Here is a 24,414-nt window from a genome sequence, read left to right on the forward strand (position 1 = left end):
TGTTGCGCTCACTTTCACAGGGCATAATTATCACTTCAATTGCAAACTTGTGTCAATTACCACCCATAATTTTGCTCTGCCATTTTGTTAAAAATGGCAGAGTAACATGATATTCCGGAATCCATGGCTTGGAGAGCCATTGGTCGATTAGAAGCTGGACAAATACAGCAAGTGGTGGAATCGCTTTCTGGAGATGAGAAATGTTCGAAATCATCTTCATGCCATAGGTTTATATGCTCAAAGACCAATGGTTTGCATTCCACTTACTGAGTATCACAAAAGAGCACGAAGAATATGGGCACAGGAACACCGCAATTGGAAAAATCAGGATTGGGCTCGTGTACTTTTTAGTGGTGTGTCCAGGTTCACTCTACAACCAGATAACCAACGTATCTTGATATGGCGTTAAAGTGGAACAAGAAATAATCCACAGTTTGTTTGTGAAAGATCCTAACATCAAGGTGGAAGTTTGATGGTATAGGCTGGAATAAGTATATGAAGGGCCAGTCCGAGAGTATCTGATGCCCCTAGGTGCCCTTATACATTGTCTCTCCTATATATATTTTGTCATACTCACACAAGCACACATATATCTACACATGGGGATATTTATAAAAATAATATCATTATGAACATTAAAAAAATTTATTAATCAAAACCAATACATTTGTACACATATATGATTATTCCTAATATCTGTATAGCAAGAAAAGTATTACATCTTAAATACAAACATTGTGAAAAATGAATCTTTCGGGCTTTTGCTTTGGCAAAGTTTAGAATTAATTCATCTATATTGATTGTAGATGCAATTTCATGCTCTACAGATATTATTGCTAGACCAGTGAGTCGTTCCTGAGCCATCGTAGAGCAAGTGTAAGTTTTAATTTCGAGAAACTCCTTTCTGAACTTGCTACCGATACTAGCAATGTTGAAAAAATTCTCAGAGCAATAAACACATTTGGAACACTATTTTCTAAATTATTTTTGCATATGTTTGACAGGACATCTAATGAGGAAGTATTTTCTGGAATTCGCTACATAAATTTATTCCGATCTAAAATAATCTAAAAATCAACAGAATTAAGTCTATAGGGAATGAAGATAAGAAGTGAGAACAGTCGGTTAGTTGCGACCACTGATTGTTAGTTTGATGGATACCCCGGAACTCCCCACTCATCTTGGGATAGATGCCAGAAGGAGGAAAAATCTCTGCACTTGAGGTTAAGTATACAAAGAGCAGGGGAGTGGAAGAAATAGAGAAAGGCAAAAAAAATTTAGGATCATCAGCGCGAGCACCAGGACGGGTTGACTTATTTCAGTTTTTTTATTATTAATCAAGGTTTTACTAATTTTTTTCAAAAAGGTTGTAATTTTTCCCCGAACTATGTAGCAAAATCTGGTGCCCCGAAGTCTTGGAGCCCCTAGGCGATTGCCTAGGTCCGCCTAATGATAAAACCAGCCCTGAGTATAGGTGGCCATACTGATCTCTATTTTATCAGAAACAGTTCCTTAACAGCAAAAAGGTATTGCAATGAGATTTTGGAACCTATAATTCGTCCATATGCTACTGCAATTGGCCAAGAATTCATTTTTATGGATGACAATGCTCATCCACACTGTGCAATTTGGTACGAGTGGTTTGAGGAAGAAGGTATTGAACGAATGGACTGGCATGTTTGTTCACCGGATTGTATTCCATCGAACATGCTGGGGGATGGTGCATTTCTGCTCGACTGGTGCCACCACGATTGCTTCAAGAGCTCGAAATTGCTCTCACAGAAGAGTGGAGAAATATCCCACAAGAACTGTTTGATCATCTTATCCAAGTCAATGCAATTAAGATGTACCGCTGTTCTGGCTAGCAATGGAGGCCATATGCCCTATTAAAAATTAACAAAAGTGTTTTTGGTTATTCTTGTTAAAATGATTTCATGCTAAAATGTATAATTTGTTAAATTTGTAATAAATATCAATTAATTAAACAATATCTCATCAATTACACCCTATCCATAAGTAAGAAATTTATTCATGTATAATGTATCCAATAGTTATAATTATTGAAATTTATAATTATCAGATAGAATCTAAAATATCCTCTAATTGTTTTGAGCAGTGTATATATAATACACATAACTAAAGGCCCGAAGGATGAAATTTTGCATGAAAGTATTGCCCCAAGACCATAAAAACAGAGATCCTGATATTTTCCTAGTCTATATCAGAAAAATATCAGATTAAAACAATCAGAATTTCTTTAATCTGATATTTTTGTTTTTAAAATTATAATAATTATTAGTAGGCATTTAGCTTCGGGGTGCTTAAGGGTCGAAGCTGTATACCTGAGAGGAGACCTCCATATAGCCTTTAAAGGAATGCGAAGAACCGACCAGGGCTTCTAACATAATGTCCACCTTCTCGTGGTGCACCCTGTTGGGTATCTACTGGATACTGAACAAACGAGGATGGGCTGGCAATTTGGGATTTAGCCAACCAAATTGTATTCTTATTGGCTTAAACCAAAATACAAAATGATGGTACGACATGACAAAATTCATGCCGGCTGGGGCGTCACCCAGTTAAACAAGGCCCCCATTGTTTTTGCCAGGGAACCAGGCGAACAGCAAAAAGTCAGCTACTGGAACAAATCTAAAAACACACCCCCAACTCAACATAACCAGAGTTAAAGATCAGTACTATCAACATAAGAAGCCTGAATGGCAAAGAATTGGAGCTAGCAGAGGAATTAGATAAGTACCAGATCGACATAATAGGGGTGACTGAAACAAAAAAGACAAAAACTGGTGAGATCTTTCTGAGCAATAAATACAAAATGTTATATTCAGACAATGACAATCAAGGAAAAGAAGCAGTAGTCATAGTATTCAACACTAAATACGAGCCTAATCTTCTTGAATGGCAGGCAGTCTCAAGTAGAGTGATGTGGGCAAATATCAGAATTGGGAACTGGACAACGAGACATATTTATGCCTATGGTCCCAGAGAAGGTAGAAGTGGAGGAATTTTTTGAGTCTTTAGAGAAAGCAACTGTTCTTATGGTCTTGGGGCAATACTTTTATGCAAAATTTCCCGAGGAATGGAGGGAGAGTACTCTTGTCCCCATCTACAAGGGTAAAGGGGATACACAAGACTGTAAAAATTACAGAGGAATAAAGTTGATGTCCCACACAATGAAAATCCTAGAAAGGGCTCGATGGAAGATTGAGGAAGGAGGAGATTGCAAAGGAACAATTTGGCTTCATGCCTGGTAGATCAACAACAGATGCTATCTTTGGGTTACAGCAGATGATGGAAAAGTTTTGAGAGAAACAACGGGAGCTACATCTCGCATTTATTGATCTGATGAAAGCATACGATAGAGTGCCAAGACAAGAAGTCTGGAGGTGTCTGAGGGAGAAGAAAGGTCCGGAGAAATATGTCAGGTTGGTGTGGGAGATGTATAGAAATGTGAAGACAAGTGTTTGGACCTGTCTGGGACAGACAGAAAGTTTTCAAGTAACAGTTGGCTTGCATCAAGGGTCAGTATTAAGTCCTTTTCTGTTTAACATTGTGATGGAGGTGGTGACGGAGGAGGAGGTGAGAGAAGATGCGCCTTGGACAATGTTGTATGCAGATGACATCTTTCTGTGTGCAGATTCAAGAGAAGAAGCAGGAACTAAACTGGAAAGATGGAGGTATGAGTACTGGAAGAGAGAGGTATGAGACTGAGCAGAAGTAAGACAGAGTATATGTGTTGCACAGTGAGTGGCAGCCAGGAGACAGATCTTTAGCTGGAAGGAAACGTCATCAGGAAGATGAGGGACTTTAGATACTTAGGTTCAACATTGGAAGAAGATGGAGGAGCTGAGAAGGAAGTGGGGTGCAGGATACAAGTGGGTTGGAGGAACTGGAGGGAGATGGCTGGAGTGTTATGCGATAAGAGGGTGCCGATCAATCTGTAAGGCAAAATCTATAGGACAGTAGTGAGGCCAGCTATTACGTATGCTAGAGAAACTGTGGCCCTGAGGAAAAAGTAACATCAGCAGGATGGAAGTAGCAGAGATGAGAATGCTTAAGTGGATGTGCGGTGTGACCAGAAAGGATCATTTGAGAAATGACTTGTGAGGGGAACAGTGAAAGTTACGAACTTAGGAGCAAAGATACAGGAGGCAAGGTTAGATGGTTTGATCATGTGATGAGGAGGGAGGACGAATATGTGAGAAGAAGGGCGATGCAGATGGATGTGCAAGGAAGGAGGAAGCTTGGGCAGCCAAAGAAGAGATGGAGGGAGCTGGTAGAAGAGGACTTGAGGATGAAGAACTTGGATGTGGTGACAGCCCAAGACAGGAGGATGTGGAGGAGACTCATTATCAACATTGACAGATTAAGTGGGAGAAGCTGCAGAAGAAGAAGAAGAAGAGAAAGCAACTGACACAATGAAAAAGGAAAAGTTGGTCCTTGTTGGGGATCTAAATAGCAGAGTAGGAAATGATTGTCAGACATACAAAAATATTTTGGCAAAATTTGGAGAAAAGAGCAAAGCTAATAATAATGGTAAATACCTGTTGGGTTTCTGCTCAGGATATGGATTGGTTATTACTAACACCATGTTCCAACATAAAAATGTGCACAAACTCACATGGAGAGAAGAGGCAAGGAATAAGAAAAGTCTCATTAATTATGTTATTGTTGATAGTGATGTTTTCTCCCTGGTGCAGGATACCAGAGTGTACAGAGGATTTGAAATTGGAAGTGATAACTATTTAGTCTTGAGAATGATAAAATTGAATTTCATATTGAAAAGGATGACATGTAAGAAATGCATTTTTGAAAATTATGGAGACAACTACCGTGTTTGAATAAAAACTTTAGTTTAATATAACTAAAATCTACAATTCGACGTTTCAACCTTTATGTCAAGGTCATCTTCTGGAGCGTACAAATATACACAAGAAACAAGCTATACTACAATCAAACTGGTTCGTTAAAGACACTAACCAACCGCTACCACAATTGTTGGCCTGACCTCTGGTGGGAAAAAAAATAAAAAAATAAAATAAAAAAATAAAAATAAAAAATTGCTGCACCTGTAACTTACCGTACATTGGTGAAACAGGATGGACAATCCCTATACACAAGAAAGAACACATTAGACACATTAAATATAACCATTATGGTGAAGCAGGCCTCTCAGACCATGCACTTAACACCTTACACCAAATCAACTGGAAAAGCACCTGCTCCTTACACCGCACAGAAACCTGGTACGAAAGAAAATTTAAGGAATCCTGCGAAATCCTGATAAACCACCCAAATATCAATAACAAAGATGGTATGAAAATTCCAAGGATCTTGATGGCACACATTCAGCCAACCTAATATGAAAGATTCAACATAAGTCAGGACTCTAGCCAATCCGCTAGTATTAGAAACCATTCCACTCCAAATGTCTGGAATAATGTTAATATATGTATATAGTAGACAACACAAATAATAGGACTCTAGCGTTGATGTATAATTTTTTATTTTTAATTTATATATTTTTTTTTTTCCCACCTGAGGTCAGGCCAGCAATTGTGGTAGCGGTTGGTCAGTGTCTTTAACGAACCAGTTTGTTGTAGTATAGCTTGTTTCTTGTGTATATTTGTAAGCTCCACAAGATGACCTTGACATAAAGGTCGAAACGTTGAATTGTAGATTTTAGTTATATTAAACTAAAGTTTTTATTCAAACACGGTAGTTGTCTCCATAATTTTCAAAAATGCATTCGGATCACCGTGCAAGCCTAAAAGAAAGGACATGTAAGAAAGTTTTAAAGTGAATAAAAGTTGAGCAGCTCTCAGCTGTGAACTGTAGACTAAAATACACAAAGATTATTGAAGAAAAAATGAAAGAGTTTGAGAACAGGAACCAAACCTTGGAGATTCAGTGGCAAGCCATGAAGAAAACCCTGATTGATTCAGCCAGAGAGGCATGTGGTGAAGTAGTCTGCAAGGATAGAAAAATCAGAACTCCATGGTGCACACAGGAAGTTAAAGAGGCGGTGAAGGAAAATAAGAAAGCATATCAAAAGTTCCTGGCAAATAAATCAGCTTTGCTCTTAGAGAATACAGAGACAAATGTAAGAAAGCTAAACACTTTGTAAAACTAGCTAAACAAAAGTCATGGGAGGACTTTAGCAAACATAGAAAATAAATATCAAGAAGGTGGCAAAATATTCTGAAAGTTGTTGAAGAAGCTTAGAAATGGAGGAAAGATTGCAGATAGGAAGTGAGTACTGCTGTAAAAGGAGTTAGATATGATAAAGGTGACATGAAAACAAAAGAAAAATATATTCTTGAAGTATGGAGTAATTACTTCGAAAAATTGCTAAATGAAACAAGCAGTGATAGTATAGTGGTAAAAAACACTCAACAGGCATACAGTCAGGAATACATATCCATACTAGAAGTAGAAAAAGCCATCAAAGGCTTGAAATGTGGAAAGGCAGCAGGAGTAGATGATATTTGACCAGAAATGCTGAAGTATGGTGGAATAAAAGTCTTACAGTGGTTGCACTGCATCGTTCAGAAGGCCTGGACAGAAGGACAAATTCCCGATGATTGGAGTAGGAGCTCTCATTGTACCCATATATAAAAAGGAAAATAAAACTGAATGTGAGAATTACAGAGGTATTTCCCTACTGAGTGTTCCTGGTAAGATTTATGCCAGTATACTTGAGAAACGGTTGAGAAGAATTGTAGAAGAACAAGCTGGATTCAGGCCAAATAGAGGCTGTCAGGATCAGATCTTCACTTTATGATAAATAGTTGAGAAATCATGGGAATATAACAAAGATCTGTATTTAAGTTTTGTCGATCTGGAAAAGGCATATGACAAGGTGCCAAGAGAGAAGCTATTCAATACGCTGCAGTTATATGGGGTCAATGGGGCATTATATCAAGCAATACTTAGTCTGTATTTGAGTTGTAAGTCAACAGTTAGAATTGAAGGAAGTACAGGAAGATGGTTTAATGTTAAATCTGGTGTGAGACAAGGATGTACATTATCCCCTCTGTTATTCATTATCTATATGGATCACATTATGAAGGAAAGTGGTATTAAACATGATATCAAAATTGGAGATGTTAATGTCAGCTCTTTGCTTTATGCAGACGACGTTATACTTCTAAATAAATCCACTACGAGTCTGCAAGATTCCCTGACTAAATTGAATAACTGTTGTAATAGATATGGTATGAAGGTCAGCAATAAAAAGATCAAGACAATGAAAATAGGCAGAATCGTTGAAAATGTCAACTGCATTGTGAACGGAGAACCTGTGGAACAAGTCAAACATTTCAGCTACTTAGGCACAATTTTTAGTGAAGATGGTAAATTAAATATGGAAATAGACAACAGAATCAATAAAGCCTGTATGGTAGGAAGTCAATTGAATAAATTTATATGGAATAAGAGAGAAATTAGTCAAAACACTGAATTAGCTGTATACAAGACAGCATTCAAACCAGTTTTAACTTATGCATCGGAGAGCTGGGTTAGAAGTAAAACTCTTGACTAAAGACCAGAGACTGCAGATATGAGAGTCCTTAGAAAGATTAGGGGCATGAACAGATGCCGTGAATGGCAATATCATATTAAAAATGAGGATATTAGGAAAGAACTTGACATTGCTAGCATCCAGGAATGTGTTAGCAGAGCTAATCTCAGGTGGTATGGTCACTTAAACAGAATAGGCGAGGAAAGATTAGCAAAACAAGTGTTTTCTGCCAAGTTGGCAGGAAAACGACCCAGATGAAGACCAAGATATAGGTGGATTGATACTGTGCAACGTGCACAGTACCGATAAAAATATAAGATCTGATAATGCTGGAGTCTTGACAAGTAACAGGCTGTTTTGGAGGAAAATTGTAGATAGGAAGTTAGTAATGATGTAAATTTTTCATGTAGTACTGTCATATCCTGCACCCCCCCCCCCCCTTGAGGGTATATGGAAGGAATTTGATGATGATGACATTTAGCTTCATAACTGGAACACACTGAATATGAGAAACCTAAGAATAATTTATACATATATGTTACTTGTTTAAATAATTTAAAATAGATTTAAGCATACATACCAGTAGTGCCTTTATGAGCATTAGCAGGAAGATGTGTCTCCAAAAATACACAGTCTTGACAACCTGGACTATTTCTCTGTTCTCTACAAAGGTTATAACTCAAGCAAATTACAGGAACACAATGATCTTCATTCCAATGATAGCCAGCAGTACACTGGGTACAAAAATTACCCCAATGACCAGGAAGACATGATGCACATGATGGCTTATTGTTATTACCTAAAAACACATAAAAGCAATTTAAAAAAAAAAAAATTCCAAAGAAAACAATTCAAAAGGTACCTTTGTTTATATGATAATTTTTTGCATATATATATATATATATATATAATGCTTGAGTATACAACTGACTCCCACTATAGCAAACTTATAGGGATTGCATAGTTTGTTATAGTGGTTAGTTTCTACACTGCAGTTCTTTTCCAAATAGACCTGTAGCAAAACATTCTTTTGTGGTAACTTTCGAGTTATAGTGAGCGAGTGGGTTTATAATAAAGATTATAAAGATGTGCAGAAAATTTGGGATTTAGCCGACCAAATTGTATTCTTATTGGTTAAACCAAAATAAAAAATGATTGTACAACATGACAGAATTTCATGCCGGCTGGGGCGTCGCCCGGTTAAACAAGGCACCCGTTGTTTTTGCCAGGGAACCAGGGCGAACAGCGAAAAGTCAGCTACTGGAACAAATCTGAAAACAAACCCCAACTCAACATCACCAGAGTTAAAGATCAGTACTATCAACGTAAGAAGCCTGAATGGCAAAGAAATGGAGCTAGCTGAGGAATTAGATAAGTACCAGATCGACATAATAGGGGTGACTGAAACAAAAAATACAAAAACTGGTGAGATCTTTCTGAGCAATAAATACAAAATGTTATATTCAGGCAATGACATTCAAGGAAAAGAAGGAGTAGCCATAGTATTCAACATAAAATACGACGCTAATCTTCTTGAATGGCAGTCAGTCTCAAATAGAGTAATGTGGGCAAATATGAGAATGGGGAACTGGACAATGAGACTTATTTGTGCCTATGGTCCCACAGAAGGTTCTACTAAGGTAGAAGTGGAGGAATTTTTTTGAGGCTTTAGAAAAAGCAACTGACACAATGAAAAATGAAAAGTTGGTCCTTGTTGGGGATCTAAATAGCAGAGTAGGAAATGATTGTGAGACATACAAAAATATTTTGGGAAAATTTGGAGAAAAGAGCAAAGCTAATAATAATGGCAAATATCTGTTGGATTTCTGCTCAGGACATGGACTGGTTATTACTAACACCATGTTCCAACATAAAAATGTGCACAAATTCACATGGAGAGAAGAGGATAGGAATAAGAAAAGTCTCATTGACTATGTTATTGTTGATAGTGATGTTTTCTCCCTGGTGCAGGACACCAGAGTGTACAGAGGATTTGAAATTGGAAGTGATCACTATTTAGTCTTGAGCAGGATAAAACTGAATTTAATATTGAAAAGAATAACATGTAAGAAAGTTTTAAAGCGAATAAAAGTTGAGCAGCTCTCAGATGTGAACTGTAGACTAAAATACACAAAGATTATTGAAGAAAAAATGAAAGAGTTTGAGAACAGGAATCAAACCTTGGAGATTCAGTGGCAAACTCTGAATAAAACATTGATTGATTCTGCCAGAGAGGCATGTGGTGAGGTTGTCTGTAAGGATAAAAAAATCAGAACTCCCTGGTGGACACAGGAAGTTAAAGAGGCAGTGAAGGAAAAGAAGAAAGCATATCAAAAGTTCCTGGCAAATAAGTCAGCTTGTGCTCTTAGAGAATATAGAGACAAATGCAAGAATGCTAAACACTGTGTAAAACTAGCTAAAGAAAAGTCATGGGAGGACTTTGGCAAGAATATAGAAAATAAATATCAAGAAGGTGGCAAAATATTCTGGAGGTTGTTGAAGAAGCTTAAGAATGGAGGAAAGAGTGCTGTAAAAGGAATTAGAGATGATAAAGGTGACATGAAAACGGGAGAAAAAGATATCCTTGAAGTATGGAGTAATTACTTTGAAAAACTGCTAAATGAAACAAGCAGTGATGACAGCACAGTGGTAAAACACACTAACCATGCATGCAGTCAGGAATACATATCCATACTTGAAGTAGAAAAAGCCATCAAAGGCTTGAAATTTGGAAAGGCAGCAGGAGTAGATGACATTCAACCAGAAATGCTGAAGTATGGTGGAATAAGAGTCTTACAATGGCTGCACTGCATACTTCAGAAAGCCTGGACAGAGGGACGAATTCCCGATGATTAAAGTAGAGCTCTAATAGTACCCAAATATAAAAAGGGAAATAAAACTGCATGTGAGAATTAGAGAGGTATTTCCCTACTGAGTGTTCCTGACAAGATCTATGCCAGTATACTTGAGAAACGGTTGAGAAGAATTGTGGAAGAAAAGCTTGGTGAAGAACAAGCTGGATTCAGGCCAAATAGAGGCTGTCAGGATCAGATCTTCACTTTACGACAAATAGTCGAGAAAGCATGGGAATATAACAAAGATTTGTATTTAAGTTTTGTCGATTTGGAAAAGGCATATGACAAGGTGCCAAGAGAGAAGCTATTCAATACGCTGCAGTTATATGGTGTCAATGGGGCATTATATCAAGCAATACTTAGTCTTTATTTGAGTTGTAAGTCAGCAGTTAGAATTGAAGGAAGTACAGGAAGATGGTTTAATGTTAAATCTGGTGTGAGACAAGGATGTACATTATCCCCTCTGTTATTCATTATCTATATGGATCACATTATGAAGGAAAGTGGTATTAAACATGATATCAAAATTGGAGATGTTAATGTCAGCTCTTTGTTTTATTGCAGACGATGTTATACTTCTAAATAAATCTGCTACAAGTCTGCAAGATTCTCTGACTAAATTGAATAGCTGTTGTAATAGATATGGTATGAAGGTCAGCAATAAAAAGACAAAGACAATGAAAACAGGCAGAATCATTGAAAATGTCAACTGTGTTGTGAATGGAGAACCTGTGGAACAAGTAAAACATTTCAGCTATTTAGGCACGATTTTTACTGAAGATGGTAAATTAAATATAGAAATAGACAACAGAATCAGCAAAGCTGGTATGGTGGGAAGTCAACTGAATAAATTCATATGGAATAAGAGAGAAATTAGTCGGAACACTAAATTAGCTGTATACAAGACAGTGTTCAAACCAGTTTTAACTTATGGATCTGAGAGCTGGGTCAGAAGTAAAACACTTGACCAAAGACTAGAGACCACAGATATGAGAGTCCTGAGAAAGATTATAGGCGTGAAGAGATGGCATCAATGGCAATATCATATTAAAAACGAGGATATTAGGAAAGAACTTGACATTGTCAGCATCCAGGAATGTGTTAGCAGAGCTAATCTCAGGTGGTATGGTCACTTAAACAGAATGTGCGAGGAAAGATTAGCAAAACAAGTGTTCTCTGCCAGGTTGGCAGCAAAACGACCCAGAGGAAGACCAAGATATAGGTTGATTGATACGGTACAAAGTGCTTTAGATGATAGAAATATAAGATCTGATAATGTTGGAGTCTTGACAAGTAACAGACTGATTTGGAGGAAAATTGTAGATAGGAAATTAATAATGATGTAATTTTTTTTTCATGTAGTACTATCATATCCTGTACACCCCTTGAGGGTACATGGCAGGAATTTGATGATGATGATGATGATGCTAGGAAAATTTGGAGAAAGACTATAGCTAACAATAACAGTAAGTACCTGCTGGATTTCTATTCAGAACAAGGACTAGTTCTAGTCAGTAATAATACATGTTAATTTAAAAAATAAGAAAAATTCAAATAAATAAAAAAAAAAAACAATATTAACAATTTATGGTGATTATTTCCCAAAACTTGGAGATAAGAATGCAGTCTGTTTGATTAAGAATTGAGCTATGACACGGTGTTTCACTTTTCAAGGTAAAGACAATTAAATTTACATTTACTGTAAGGTGAAGCATCTTTGTCTGATCTATGTCTAGTGTCAATGGAATGAGAAGCAAGGCCTGAACGCTCTGATTCTAGAAATCGTAATCTTAGTTCTTAGATTCTGTTCTTCTCTGCTCAAGTTCTTAGATTCTGATCTTAGCAGAATGGCCAGTCTGCCCAAAATAACAAGCTTAACATGAACAGGATACTTGATAAATACTAGGTAAGGATGGTGGAAGAAATTTATCTTTAGGAGATGGCAGGAAAGAAACAATAACTTCCATGGTGGTTTGAAAGTAGTGCAGAGATTGCATTTTTGGAGAATTCTCGCTTTTTGTTCAGAAGTCCCTTAAAGGTAGGATATGGACTGTAGTCTGGCTGAAGGATGAAAATTATAAATTATTTTCTGGATGGTAGTTTCTTTATATCCATTGGATGACAACATGATTCTTATTTTATTTAATTCTTCTAATGGAAGGGAATCCAAAAAACAAATTGTGCATGCTTGGTGTATAAGATTTTTGATAATATCCATCTTTTGTGAAGAATGATTATGTGAAGCTAGGTGCATATACCTGCCAGTAAAGGAGAGTTCCGTGTAGATGAAAAATTCAATATTGCCTGTAGAACTGTAGTTATGATTATTAAAGTACCCAGCCAGGGAAGACTGTTATTAGATTCATGTTCAATGGTGATGATGCAGGTGTATAAGAAGTTAATTCTGTCCAAACATTTAAGTAATTCTGTTGCAGAGTGGGACCAAACTGCAAAGATGTCATCAACAAAATGTAGCAATATATGAGGCTGAGAAAAAATGGTGTTAAAAAGTTGGCTTTATAAATGCTCTGTAAAGTAACCAAAGTTGGTGAGAAAGGACTCTAGTGGTATTTGCTTATACGGGAAAACCTTGCTTAACACGATTAATTTATCTATCAATTAATGCACAATTAACCAAAATAAAAATAAGCAAATACAATAAACAATAGGAATAATTATAATTTATCCATTAATTAGTGAAAAAAAAAAAACAGTACAAGCTATATTAGAGGATAAAATCATCAAAGTTAATAAAAATTTCCTAACTATTTTAATAAAAATCAATTGCTTAAATTTTTACTTAATGTCTAAACATTTGATTGGGCTACTTTTTTACAAAAAAAATAAGCAAAAATATCTGAATAGTGCTTTTTCATCTTGTTGTGCAATTTGCGATAGCTTTATCAAAATTTAGGGACTTCGAATCTTCGTTCCATATCAGGATAAGCATCAAACAAAATTTCCTTAGCATGCTCAATGTAACTGAAAACTAGCTCAAGTTCTTTAGCAGTTAGCTTCTCATTCGTAATATTCTCTTCTTGTTTGCAATCCTTATCTTCTTCTTCTTCATATGCATGCTGTTCTTCTAAGGAGATCGTTCTCGCTTAACCATTATGAATGGGAATCAAGTAAGTTTCTCACATCTTCATTATCCTGTTCATTAAATACAAGTTCTTTTCCAATTGTGCTAATTTCTTCAATAATGTGAGCTCTTGGATTTTGAGCATGATAACCTAGCATAGGCTTGAGTTTAAAGCCTATGCATTGCCTTCTAATAAAAGCGTAAGACAATCTTTAGATACTTTGTGTCCTGTTTGAGATGCTTCAGTTTTAGCTAGGAAAGTTTTTGTTGGCATACACTTCCAAAAGACACCAGTTTCGTCAACAGTGAATATTTGATGATCATCATAATCATCCTCTTCTAAATTAAAACAAAATGAAAGAAAAGTGATCGAGCAAGAGAACAGTGTTCGCATATGCGCTTGCGATAAGAGCTTTGGGTCAACTGCCGAGTGTCGCCGGCCACCACCCGTAGCACTGCCAGTGTTGACTGGCTGCTACGTTGACAAGTGCCGCCGCTCGCTGCAAATTGATGACAAAAAAGTTTGCATAACTTAAAATTTCGCATAATGTAAAAAATCACGTTAACTGATTAATAACTCACTCAAAGCATGAAATAGTTTCATTTCACTCAATTGCGCTAACTGATAATCACGCAGTTTGAATTCGCGTTAAGCGAGGTTTTCCTGTACAATTTATCCTGCCAAGTGAATTATCCTGCATTTGGTAAATTTAAACATTTTAACATCCTCAGAGAAATCGTCTTGTAAAAATTGAAGACTTTCTTGGAGAGGTATGTTTCTAAAATAGAGAAACCACACATGCTTTGGGTAATTACTTCATAGAGCATTTGGAAAGCAGCCAAAGATGTATAACTGAGAGGAGACCTCCACATAGCCTTTAAAGAAATGCATAGAACCGACCAGGGCTTCTGACCTAATGTCCAATCCTCGCCTTCTCGTGGTGCACACTGTTAGGTATCTACCTGGATGCTGAACAAATGAGGATGGGCTGGCAATCTGGGATTTAGCCGACCAAATTGTATTCTTATTGGCTTAAACCACAATATAAAATAATGGAACAACATGACAAAATTTCACACTGGCTGGGGTATCGCATGGTTAAACAAGGCCACTGTTGTTTTCACCAGGGCGAACAGCAAAAATTCAGCTACTGGAACAAATCCTGAAACACATCCCCAACTCGACATCACCAGAGTTCAAGATTGGTACTATCAACATAAGAAGCCTGAATGGCAAAGAAATAGAGCTAGCTGAGGAATTGGATAAGTACCAGATCTACATGAGAGGAGTGACTGAAACAAAAAAGACAAAAACTGGTGAGATCTTTCTAAGCAATAAATACAAAATGTTATATGAAGGCAATAACAATCAGGAAAAAGAAGGAGTAGCTATATTATTCAACATTAAATACGAGGCTAATCTTCTAGAATGGCAGGCAATATCAAGTAGAGTGATGTGGACAAATATCAGAATATGAAATGGACAATGCGACTTACTTGTGCCTATGGTCCCACAGAAGGTTCTACTAATGTAGAAGTGGAGGAATTTTATGAGACTTGAGAGAAAGCAACTGACCTAAAGAAAAGGGAAAAGTTGGCCTTTGTTGGAAATCTAAATAGCAGAGTAGGAATTGATTGTCAGACATACAAAAATATTTTGGGAAAATTTGAAGAAAAGAGCAAAGCTAATAATAATGGCAAATACCTGTTGGATTTCTGATCAGGACATGGACTGGTTATTACTAACACCATATTCCAACATAAAAATGTGCACAAATTCACATGGAGAGAAAAGGCAAAGAATAAGAAATGTCTCATTGACTATGTTATTGTTGATAGTGATGTTTTCTGTCTGGTGCAGGACACTACAGTGTACAGAGGATTTGAAATTGGAAGTGATTACTATTTAGTCTTGAGCAGGATAAAATTGAATTTTATATTGAAAAGAGGAACATGTAAGAAAATTTTAAAGCGAATTAAAGTTGAGCAGCTTTCTGATGTGAACTGTAGACTAAAATACACAAACATTATTGAAAAAAAATGAAAATGAGTTTGAGAACAGGAACCAAACCTTGAAGATTCAGTGGTATTGGAACGTCCTTCTTGGCTCTATGGTTCGCCATCTTGTTATAATGTTGTTCTTAAATAAATCAATTAATTGTTGATTGATTACTAATCAAAATGTAGGGAAATTTATATTTATACTGCGCCACCCTATATTTAGATTAGTCTATGTAAAATAGTAGAATCAATTTTCAATTAACTTAGCAGTCTCCTTATTCATATAGGCCGAATTTAATATTTTTCACTTAGGGCTCCCACAAGGTTCAAACTTTTTATGAACGGTGCAATGAAAAAGAATCAGGCACACACAATATTGAAATCAACAAAACAAAACATTTAATACAAGGTTATATGACAAATACATAAATTTAACTCTGAAAATAAGATAATACAATTAACTTAGTTCTTCAGGTCAAAACATTCATATTAAATTAGATTTCAAATCTTCAGATACAAAATTCACAGTTCTCTCAATAACAAAGATTGTTCAGGCTGATCAATACTACAGAATTTCTTGCTAAATAAATTTGCTGGTATCACTCAGTTACACTCTATATTTAACATTTGGTAAGCACTTATAACATTATTAATCGTGGCAGTTATTGCTTCAAGGGGAATCATTTTCAACTTCTAACTTCGGCTAAATTCAGTGAAACGCCACAGTAAATGTTAGGATATTCGAGACGGAACTATCACTTAAACCTTCACATTGAAGTAAATAAAATAGGACTGTTCTTACCGGAATTAATCCTTAGCACATCAGATTCAATGTGAGCACATTTCAAACTTATATTCACTTATTACTCCGATGGAACACTATTCAAAAGAATTCTTCAAGGAGATAACTGAATTATTATTTATCGCGTTACACAATTCTTGACGGGCTTACTATAGGGCAGAATAATTATTCTATGTTTACTACTGTATAACTAAATGATCCTTGTAGAATCTTTCTCTAAAGCGATATCGGAATACGTAGTAATTCTAAAACTTAGTGGATTTGTTCTGAATCTTCTATTAATCTTCCGGTCTTTTAGTTATCTCATTACGGCTAAATTCCTATTACTGCCACCGTTGACTTTACTCTCAGCTGTCTGTAAGTTTTCTCCTCGTCTCCGTACACTTCTGAATGCTACTCCCTTGAATTTCCTGCCCTTCAGTGTTCTTGTTTACTTTTACCTCTCGCTTATATGCCTTCCTTCTTCCCGCTTAAAACTTGTTCACTCCGTCCAACTCATTAATTTCTCTTCTCCCAATTATCGAAGTTCACGCCCTACGCTCGTGCATTCTATTTTATTTCTATCTCCATGGCAACGATCAAAACAGAACGTAAACATAAGCACTAGTGTTACATAAGGTTATACCTTTACACTGAGTAATAAAAAATAATAATAAAATTATTATAGTTACTTAATTTTCTCTTTCATTTCATTTACAAATAATAATAATAAAATATATGTTACAGTTTATATAAGGCACATAAAAGTTACATACATAGAATTTCTCATAATATTATTGAAGGAATAAAGTAATAAGATAAATGTTATTTACTACAGTCTTTTCAATAGTATAATATACATTAAAATTATATAATTAAATAATAGCTGATAAAATTCAAGGATAATACATGAATAATAAATCTTAAGCAAGGGACTAACAAATAATATTTAAACAAGTCTTGCTTAGTATATGGCAGATTATGTTAAATGTGAATGAAGAATAAAAGCATACAAAACAATTTCATTCACGTTTAACAGTGGCAAATCCTGAAAAAAACATTGATTCAACCAGAGGAGCATGTAGTGAGGTTGCCTGCAAGGATAGAAAAATCAGAACTCCATGGTGGACACAGGAAGTTAAAAAGGCAGTGAAGGAAAAGAAGAAAGTATATCAAAAGTTCCTGGCAAATAAGTCAGTTTGTGCTCTTAGAGAATACAGAGACAATCAGCACAGTGGTAAAAATGCTTAACAGGCATACAAATAGGAATACATATCCATACTTGAAGTAGAAAAAGCCATCAAAAGCCTGAAATCTCGAAAGGCAGAAGGCAGTTGGAGTAGATGATATTCGACCAGAAAGGCTCAAGTATAGGGATAGGAAGTTAGTGGTTATGTGAGTTTTTCATGTATTACAAACATATCCTGTACATGTCAGGAATTTGATGATGATGACTTTTAACACCAGTTTTCCTCAAATATATGTATGTATTTTCCCTTTTTCATAAGCTTTTAATATTTGATGTTTCTTATGATTAAGAAGGCCATAATCAAATTTTCAAGTATCTAAGTCAAATCAGACCAAGATATTTTTCCCCATTTCATTATAAAAAATATATAGCTTTATATTTTATTAAGCTATATATATATATATATTTAGTCAGTATATTATTATTTTTAAAATATATATATTAAAGATACCAAGAAATTTTATAAACTTGGTTTTAATCCTATTTTCCCAAGTAAACAAACAAGCAAGTAAGGTAAGTTTGCGCCTGATGTATTTTCAGGTCTGAGGCAACTCGTGATAAAGGTGGACTAAGCTCTGATCACTTGCTTCAGTATCTCCCATAATGCAAAGCACATCTCCTTGCAGACATGTATGATGCTATGCATTAAGGGAAGGGCCGCTACCCAGACCGGTTTCGACCTTTATTGAGGTCTCTTCAGTGGGAGCCAGACCCTGAGATGGATACCAAGGTTGAAGTAATGCAGAACTTATATTTACCTATACGAGTTGCCACAAGGTGCTTTGACCTTATTAAATAAAAATCTCAGGAAGAGAAAAAGATGTTGAAAATTTTTTACCTTTATATACCAGACATTAAAGATACCAAGAAATTTTATAAACTTGGTTTTAATCCTATTTTCCCAAGTTTCTACATCTTTCTCTGATCCTGAGATTTTTATTTTATAAGAACAAAGCACCTTGTGGCAACTCGTATAGGTAAATATAAGTTCTGCATTACTTCAACCTTGGTATCCATCTCAGGGTCTGGCTTCCACTGAATAGATCTCAATAAAAATCGAAACCGGTCTGGGTAGTGGCCCTTCCCTTAATTTATAGTAGCACTATTGCATTATGGGATCTACTAAAGCAAGTGATCACAGCTTAGTCCACCTTTACCACAAGTTTCCTAAGATCTGAAAATACTTCAGGCGCAAACTTAGCTTACTTGGGAAAATATTATTAAAACCAAGTTTTAAAATTTCTTGGTATCTTTAATGTATAGTATAGCCAAGGTAAAAAACTTTTTATATATATATATATATATATATATATATAAACTTACTACATCAAACATTCCTTAACTTCATTTTAATATCACTGCAGAACCAGAAGTGTTTTTGAGTTCTAATAATGTGATGAGGTAGACTTTACTGCTTTTTCTTAAATCTCCATATTGAACTGTTTTCCACTGATGACTTTTTTTTTAACAAGATGTCATTAAACTTAATGGCATTGCTAAATTTCTGCCAATAAGGATACTGCAAGTACTGCTGCTCATTTACATTATAGTAAGATGGATATACCATTTTGACAAGAATGGTTGCTGATGGGGTGCTTAAGGGTCAAAGCTGTATAACTGAGAGGAGACCTCCACATAGCCTTTAAAGGAATGCGGAGAACCGACCAGGGTTTCTGACCTAATGTGCAATCCTCACCTTCTCGTAGTGCACCCTGTTGGGTATCTACTTGGATACTGAATGAACGAGGATGGGCTGGCAATTTGGGATTTAGCCGACCAAATTGTATTCTTATTGGTTAAACCAAAATAAAAAATGATGGTACAACATGACAAAATTTCATGCCAGCTGGGGCGTCGCCAGGATAAACAAGGCCCCCGTTGTTTTCACCAGGGAACCAGTGCGAACAGCGAAAAGTCAGCTACTGGAACAAATCTGAAAACAAACCCCAACTCAACATCACCATAGTTAAAGATCGGTACTATCAACGTAAGAAGCCTGAACGGCAAAGAAATGGAGCTAGCTGAAGAATTAGATAAGTACCAGATCGACATAATAGGGGTGACTGAAACAAAAAATACAAAAACTGGTGAGATCTTTCTGAGCAATAAATATAAAATGTTATATTCAGGCAATGACAATCAAGGAAAAGAAGGAGTAGCCATAGTATTCAACACAAAATACGAGGCTAATCTTCTTGAATGGCAGTCAGTCTCAAGTAGAGTAATGTGGGCAAATATGAGAATGGGAAACTGAACAATGAGACTCATTTGTGTCTATGGTCCCACAGAAGGTTCTACTAAGGTAGAAGTGGAGGAATTTTTTGAAGCTTTAGAAAAAGCAACTGACACAATGAAAAAGGAAAAGTTGGTCCTTGTTGGGGATCTAAATAGCAGAGTAGGAAATGATTTTCTGGCATACAAAAATATTTTGGCAAAATTTGGAGAAAAGAGCAAAGCTAATAACAATGGCAAATATCTGTTGGATTTCTGCTCAGGACATGGACTGGTTATTACTAACACCGTGTTCCAACATAAAAATGTGCACAAATTGACATGAAGAGAAGATGCTAGGAATAAGAAAGGTCTCATTGATTATGTTATTGTTGATAGTGATGTTTTCTTCCTGGTGCAGGCACCAGAGTGTACAGAGGATTTGAAATTGGAAGTGATCACTATTTAGTCTTGAGCAGGATAAAATTGAATTTCATATTGAAAAGAATAACATGTAAGAAAGTTTTAAAGCGAATAAAAGTTGAGCAGCTCTCAGATGTGAACTGTAGACTAAAATACACAAAGATTATTGAAAAAAAAATGAAAGAGTTTGAGAACAGAAATCAAACCTTGGAGATTCAGTGGCAAACTCTGAAGAAAACATTGATTGATTCTTTCAGAGAGGCATGTGGTGAGGTTGTCTGCAAGGATAAAACAATCAGAACTCCCTAGTGGACACAGGAAGTTAAAGAGGCAGTGAAGGAAAAGAAGAAAGCATATCAAAAGTTCCTGGCAAATAAGTCAGCTTGTGCTCTTAGAGAATACAGAGACAAATATAGGAAAGCTGAACACTGTGTAAAACTAGCTAAACAAAAGTCATGGGAGGATTTTGGCAAGAACATAGAAAATAAATATCAAAAAGGTGGCAAAATATTCTGGAGGTTGTTGACGAAGCTTAGGAATGAAGGAAAGAGTGCTGTAAAAGGAGTTAGAGATGATAAAGGTGACATGAAAACGGTAGAAAAAGATATCTTTGAAGTATGGAGTAATTACTTTGAAAAACTGCTAAATGAAACAAGCAGTGATGACAGCACAGTGGTAAAACATACTAACCATGCATGCAGTCAGGAATACATATCCATACTTGAAGTAGAAAAAGCCATCAAAGGCTTGAAATTTGGAAAGGCAGCAGGAGTAGATGATATTCGACCAGAAATGCTGAAGTATGGTGGAATAAGAGTCTTACAATGGCTGCACTGCATACTTCAGAAAGCCTGGACAGAGGGACGAATTCCCGATGATTGGAGTAGAGCTCTAATAGTACCCATATATAAAAAGGGAAATAAAACTGAATGCGAGAATTACAGAGGTATTTCCCTACTGAGTGTTCCTGGCAAAATCTATGCAAGTGTACTTGAGAAACGGTTGAGAAGAATTGTGGAAGAAAAGCTTGGCGAAGAACAAGCTGGATTCGGGCCAAATAGAAGCTGTCAGGATCAGATCTTCACTTTACGACAAATAGTTGAGAAAGCATGGGAATATAACAAAGATCTGTATTTAAGTTTTGTCGATCTGGAAAAGGCATATGAAAAGATACCGAGAGAGAGAGAGAAGCTATTCAATAAGCTACAGTTATATGGTGTCAATGGGGCATTATGTGAAGCAATATTTAGTCTTTATTTGAGTTGTAAGTCAGCAGTTAGAATTTAAGGAAGTACAGAAAGATGGTGTAATGTTAAATCTGGTGTGAGCAAGGATGTACATTATCCCCTCTGTTATTCATTATCTATATGGATCACATTATGAAGGAAAGTGGTATTAAACATGATATCAGAATTGGCGAGGTTAATGTCAGGTGTTTACTTTATGCGGACGGTGTTATACTTCTAAATAAATCTGCTACAAGTTTGCAAGATTCCCTGAGTAAATTGAATAACTGTTGTAATACATATGGTATGAAGGTCAGCATTAAAAAGACAAAGATAATGAAAATAGGTAGAAACGTTGAAAATATCAACAAAATATTAGAATTGGCGAGGTTAATGTCAGCTGTTTGCTTTATGCAGATGATGTTATACTTCTAAATAAATCCGCTACAAGTTTGCAAGGTTATCTGACTAAATTGAATAACTGTTGTAATACATATGGTATGAAGGTCAGCAATAAAAAGACAAAGACAATGAAAATAAGTAGAATCGTTGAAAATATCAACTGTGTTGTGAACGGGGAACCTGTGGAACAAGTAAAACATTTCAGCTACTTAGGCACGATTTTTAGTGAAGATGGTAAATTAAATATGGAAATAGACAACAGAATCAACAAAGCTGGTATGGTAGGAAGTCAAATGAATAAATTCATATGGAATAAGAAAGAAATTAGTCGGACCACTAAATTAGCTGTATACAAGACAGTGTTCAAACCAGTTTTAACTTATGGATCTGAGAGCTGGGTAAGAAGTAAAACACTTGATCAAAGACTAGAGACCGTAGATATGAGAGTCCTGAGAAAGATTAGAGGCGTGAACAGATGGCATCAATGGCAATATTATATTAAAAAATAGAATATTAGGAAAGAGCTTGACATTGTCAGTACCAGAAATGCGTTAGCAGAGCTAATTTCAGGTGGTATTGTCACTTGAACAGAATGGGTGAGGAAAGATTAGCAAAACAAGTGTTCTTTGCCAGGTTGGCAGGAATACGACCCAGAGGAAGACCAAGATATAGGTGGATTGATACAGTGCAAAGTTCCTTAGACGATAGAAATATCAGATCTGATGATGTTGGAGTCTTGACAAATAACAGACTGATTTGGAGAAAAATTGTAGATAGGAAGTTAGTAATGATGTAAATTTTTTTATGTAGTACTATCATATCCTGTACATACATCCCCTGAGGGTACATGTCAGGAATTTGATGATGCCTCTTTAACTTCCTGTGTCCACCATGCAGTTCTGATTTTTCTTTCCTTGCAGACAACCTCACCACATGCCTCTCTGGCTGAATCAATCAGGGTTTTCTTCAAGGTTTGCCACTGAATCTCCAAGGTTTGGTTCTTGTTCTCAAACTCTTTCATTTTTTTTTCAATAATCTATTTTAGTCTACAGTTCACATCTGAGAGCTGCACAACTTTTATTCGCTTTAAAACTTTCTTACATGTTATTCTTTTCAATATGAAATAGAAAAAGTCTCATTGACTATCAACAATAACATAGTCAATGAGACTTTTTCTATTCCTTGCCTCTTCTCTCCATGTGAATTGGTGCACATTTTTATGTTGGAACATGGTGTTAGTAATAACCAGTCCATGTCCTGAGCAGAAATCCAACAGGTATTTGCCATTATTATTAGCTTTGCTCTTTTCTCCAAATTTTCCTAAAACATGTTTGTATGTCTGACAATCACTTTCTACTATTTAGATCCCATCTGCCACTTCGATCCTCAACAATGACCAACTTTTTTTTTCCTTTTTCATTGTGTCAGTAGCTTTCTCTAGAGTGTTACAACGTTGCTTTCTCCAAAAATATTAATGCTTTCCTTAACGTAATTTCCTTCCCTATACTGTGATCTATCCGTTCCAGAAATTTCTAACCTTAAACTCCGAATCACCCTTTTGTAATTTCCCTCTGAAAGTAAAAATTAGCCACCAACTAAGAGTGAATTCACTAGACCTTCTTTCTGGGGCCATCTCCTTTTCAGATACTGACAAATTTGTTTTTAAAGCTGCACCAGTCAGAGTCCTAGGACAGAAGAATCCTTGCTCAGAGAGACCTTCCCAGAATCTTAACGCCTATTTTATCTTACTAAAGTTCTACAGCGTTTGTAGAATTCTTAGCTTGCAGTCGTGACTCTAACGTTCTAAATTCCCCTTTCTTATTCCCTTTCGCATAGGTTCAGATTTTATGAGTGGTAAGTTGGGCTCATGCTCAGATAATACTCGGGATTACATAACAAAACATGTTTATTAGGATCTTAGAGTACTTACAATTAGATTCAAATACATTCAAGAAATTAATTAATTAAACACTAAATCAAACTGGCGAATACAAGTGAACATTCTAATAAATAATCAACAACTCTAGCCTCTAAGTTAATCAATGATACACATAGCATTCACAATACAAAATTTGAAATCAGATTCTATCTACAATTCTAGTTTCTCGCATTAGTTTGGTCACACACACGAGTATAAGTTTTCAGACAACCAGTCTAATGAAAACACCAACAAATTGCTAAGCACATTAGTTATTCAAAGTTCCCTAAGTATTTGTACATAATTTCCCTTCCGCTAGAAACTGATTCGCCATTCCTTCTAATACCATTAGAAAATAAGTAAGAAAGTTCTGTACGTTACCATCGCTTTGTCTGATTACCATCTCTGCCTGATCCGTCTTCTTTTGTTGGATAAGACTCTGCACTTCCAACATGACCACGTGGAGGTCATGTTGTTCATCCGATAAGGCTTTTCTCTGCACTTAGCGATGCTAGCATTCATCTCGATCTTTGGCGGGTTACTATGGTTAGCGCTCCCGCCTTTGGGAAATAACTTTCCGCTGCCTCATTCTCGTAGGACTTCTATTGATGGCCCAAAACAGTGGACGTCGACATCTTGCGTACTGCCCGTCCGGTACCCATCAAGCATTCATGGGGGGAGAGCGCCATCCGACATCGTAGCACTTTCTTCTATTGGTCAGCAACC

General features: G+C 36.1%; 1 protein-coding gene across 1 annotated transcript in view; it reads right to left on the minus strand.

Moving 5' to 3' along the window:
• Positions 1 to 24,414, minus strand: part of LOC150104080 (uncharacterized) — a 52,445-nt gene that overhangs the window by 5,240 nt on the left and 22,791 nt on the right. Inside the window, exon 4 of the mRNA XM_090396393.1 lies at positions 8,121 to 8,339. Within this exon, the coding sequence (XP_090252519.1) occupies positions 8,121 to 8,339 (219 nt within the window). The remainder of the gene's footprint in view (positions 1 to 8,120; positions 8,340 to 24,414) is intronic.

This window comes from Typopeltis vanoorti, chromosome 8 (genome assembly GCF_054136105.1).
Source record: "Typopeltis vanoorti isolate ZY-2024b chromosome 8, IOZ_Tvanoo_1.0, whole genome shotgun sequence".
NCBI lineage: Eukaryota > Metazoa > Arthropoda > Arachnida > Uropygi > Thelyphonidae > Typopeltis > Typopeltis vanoorti.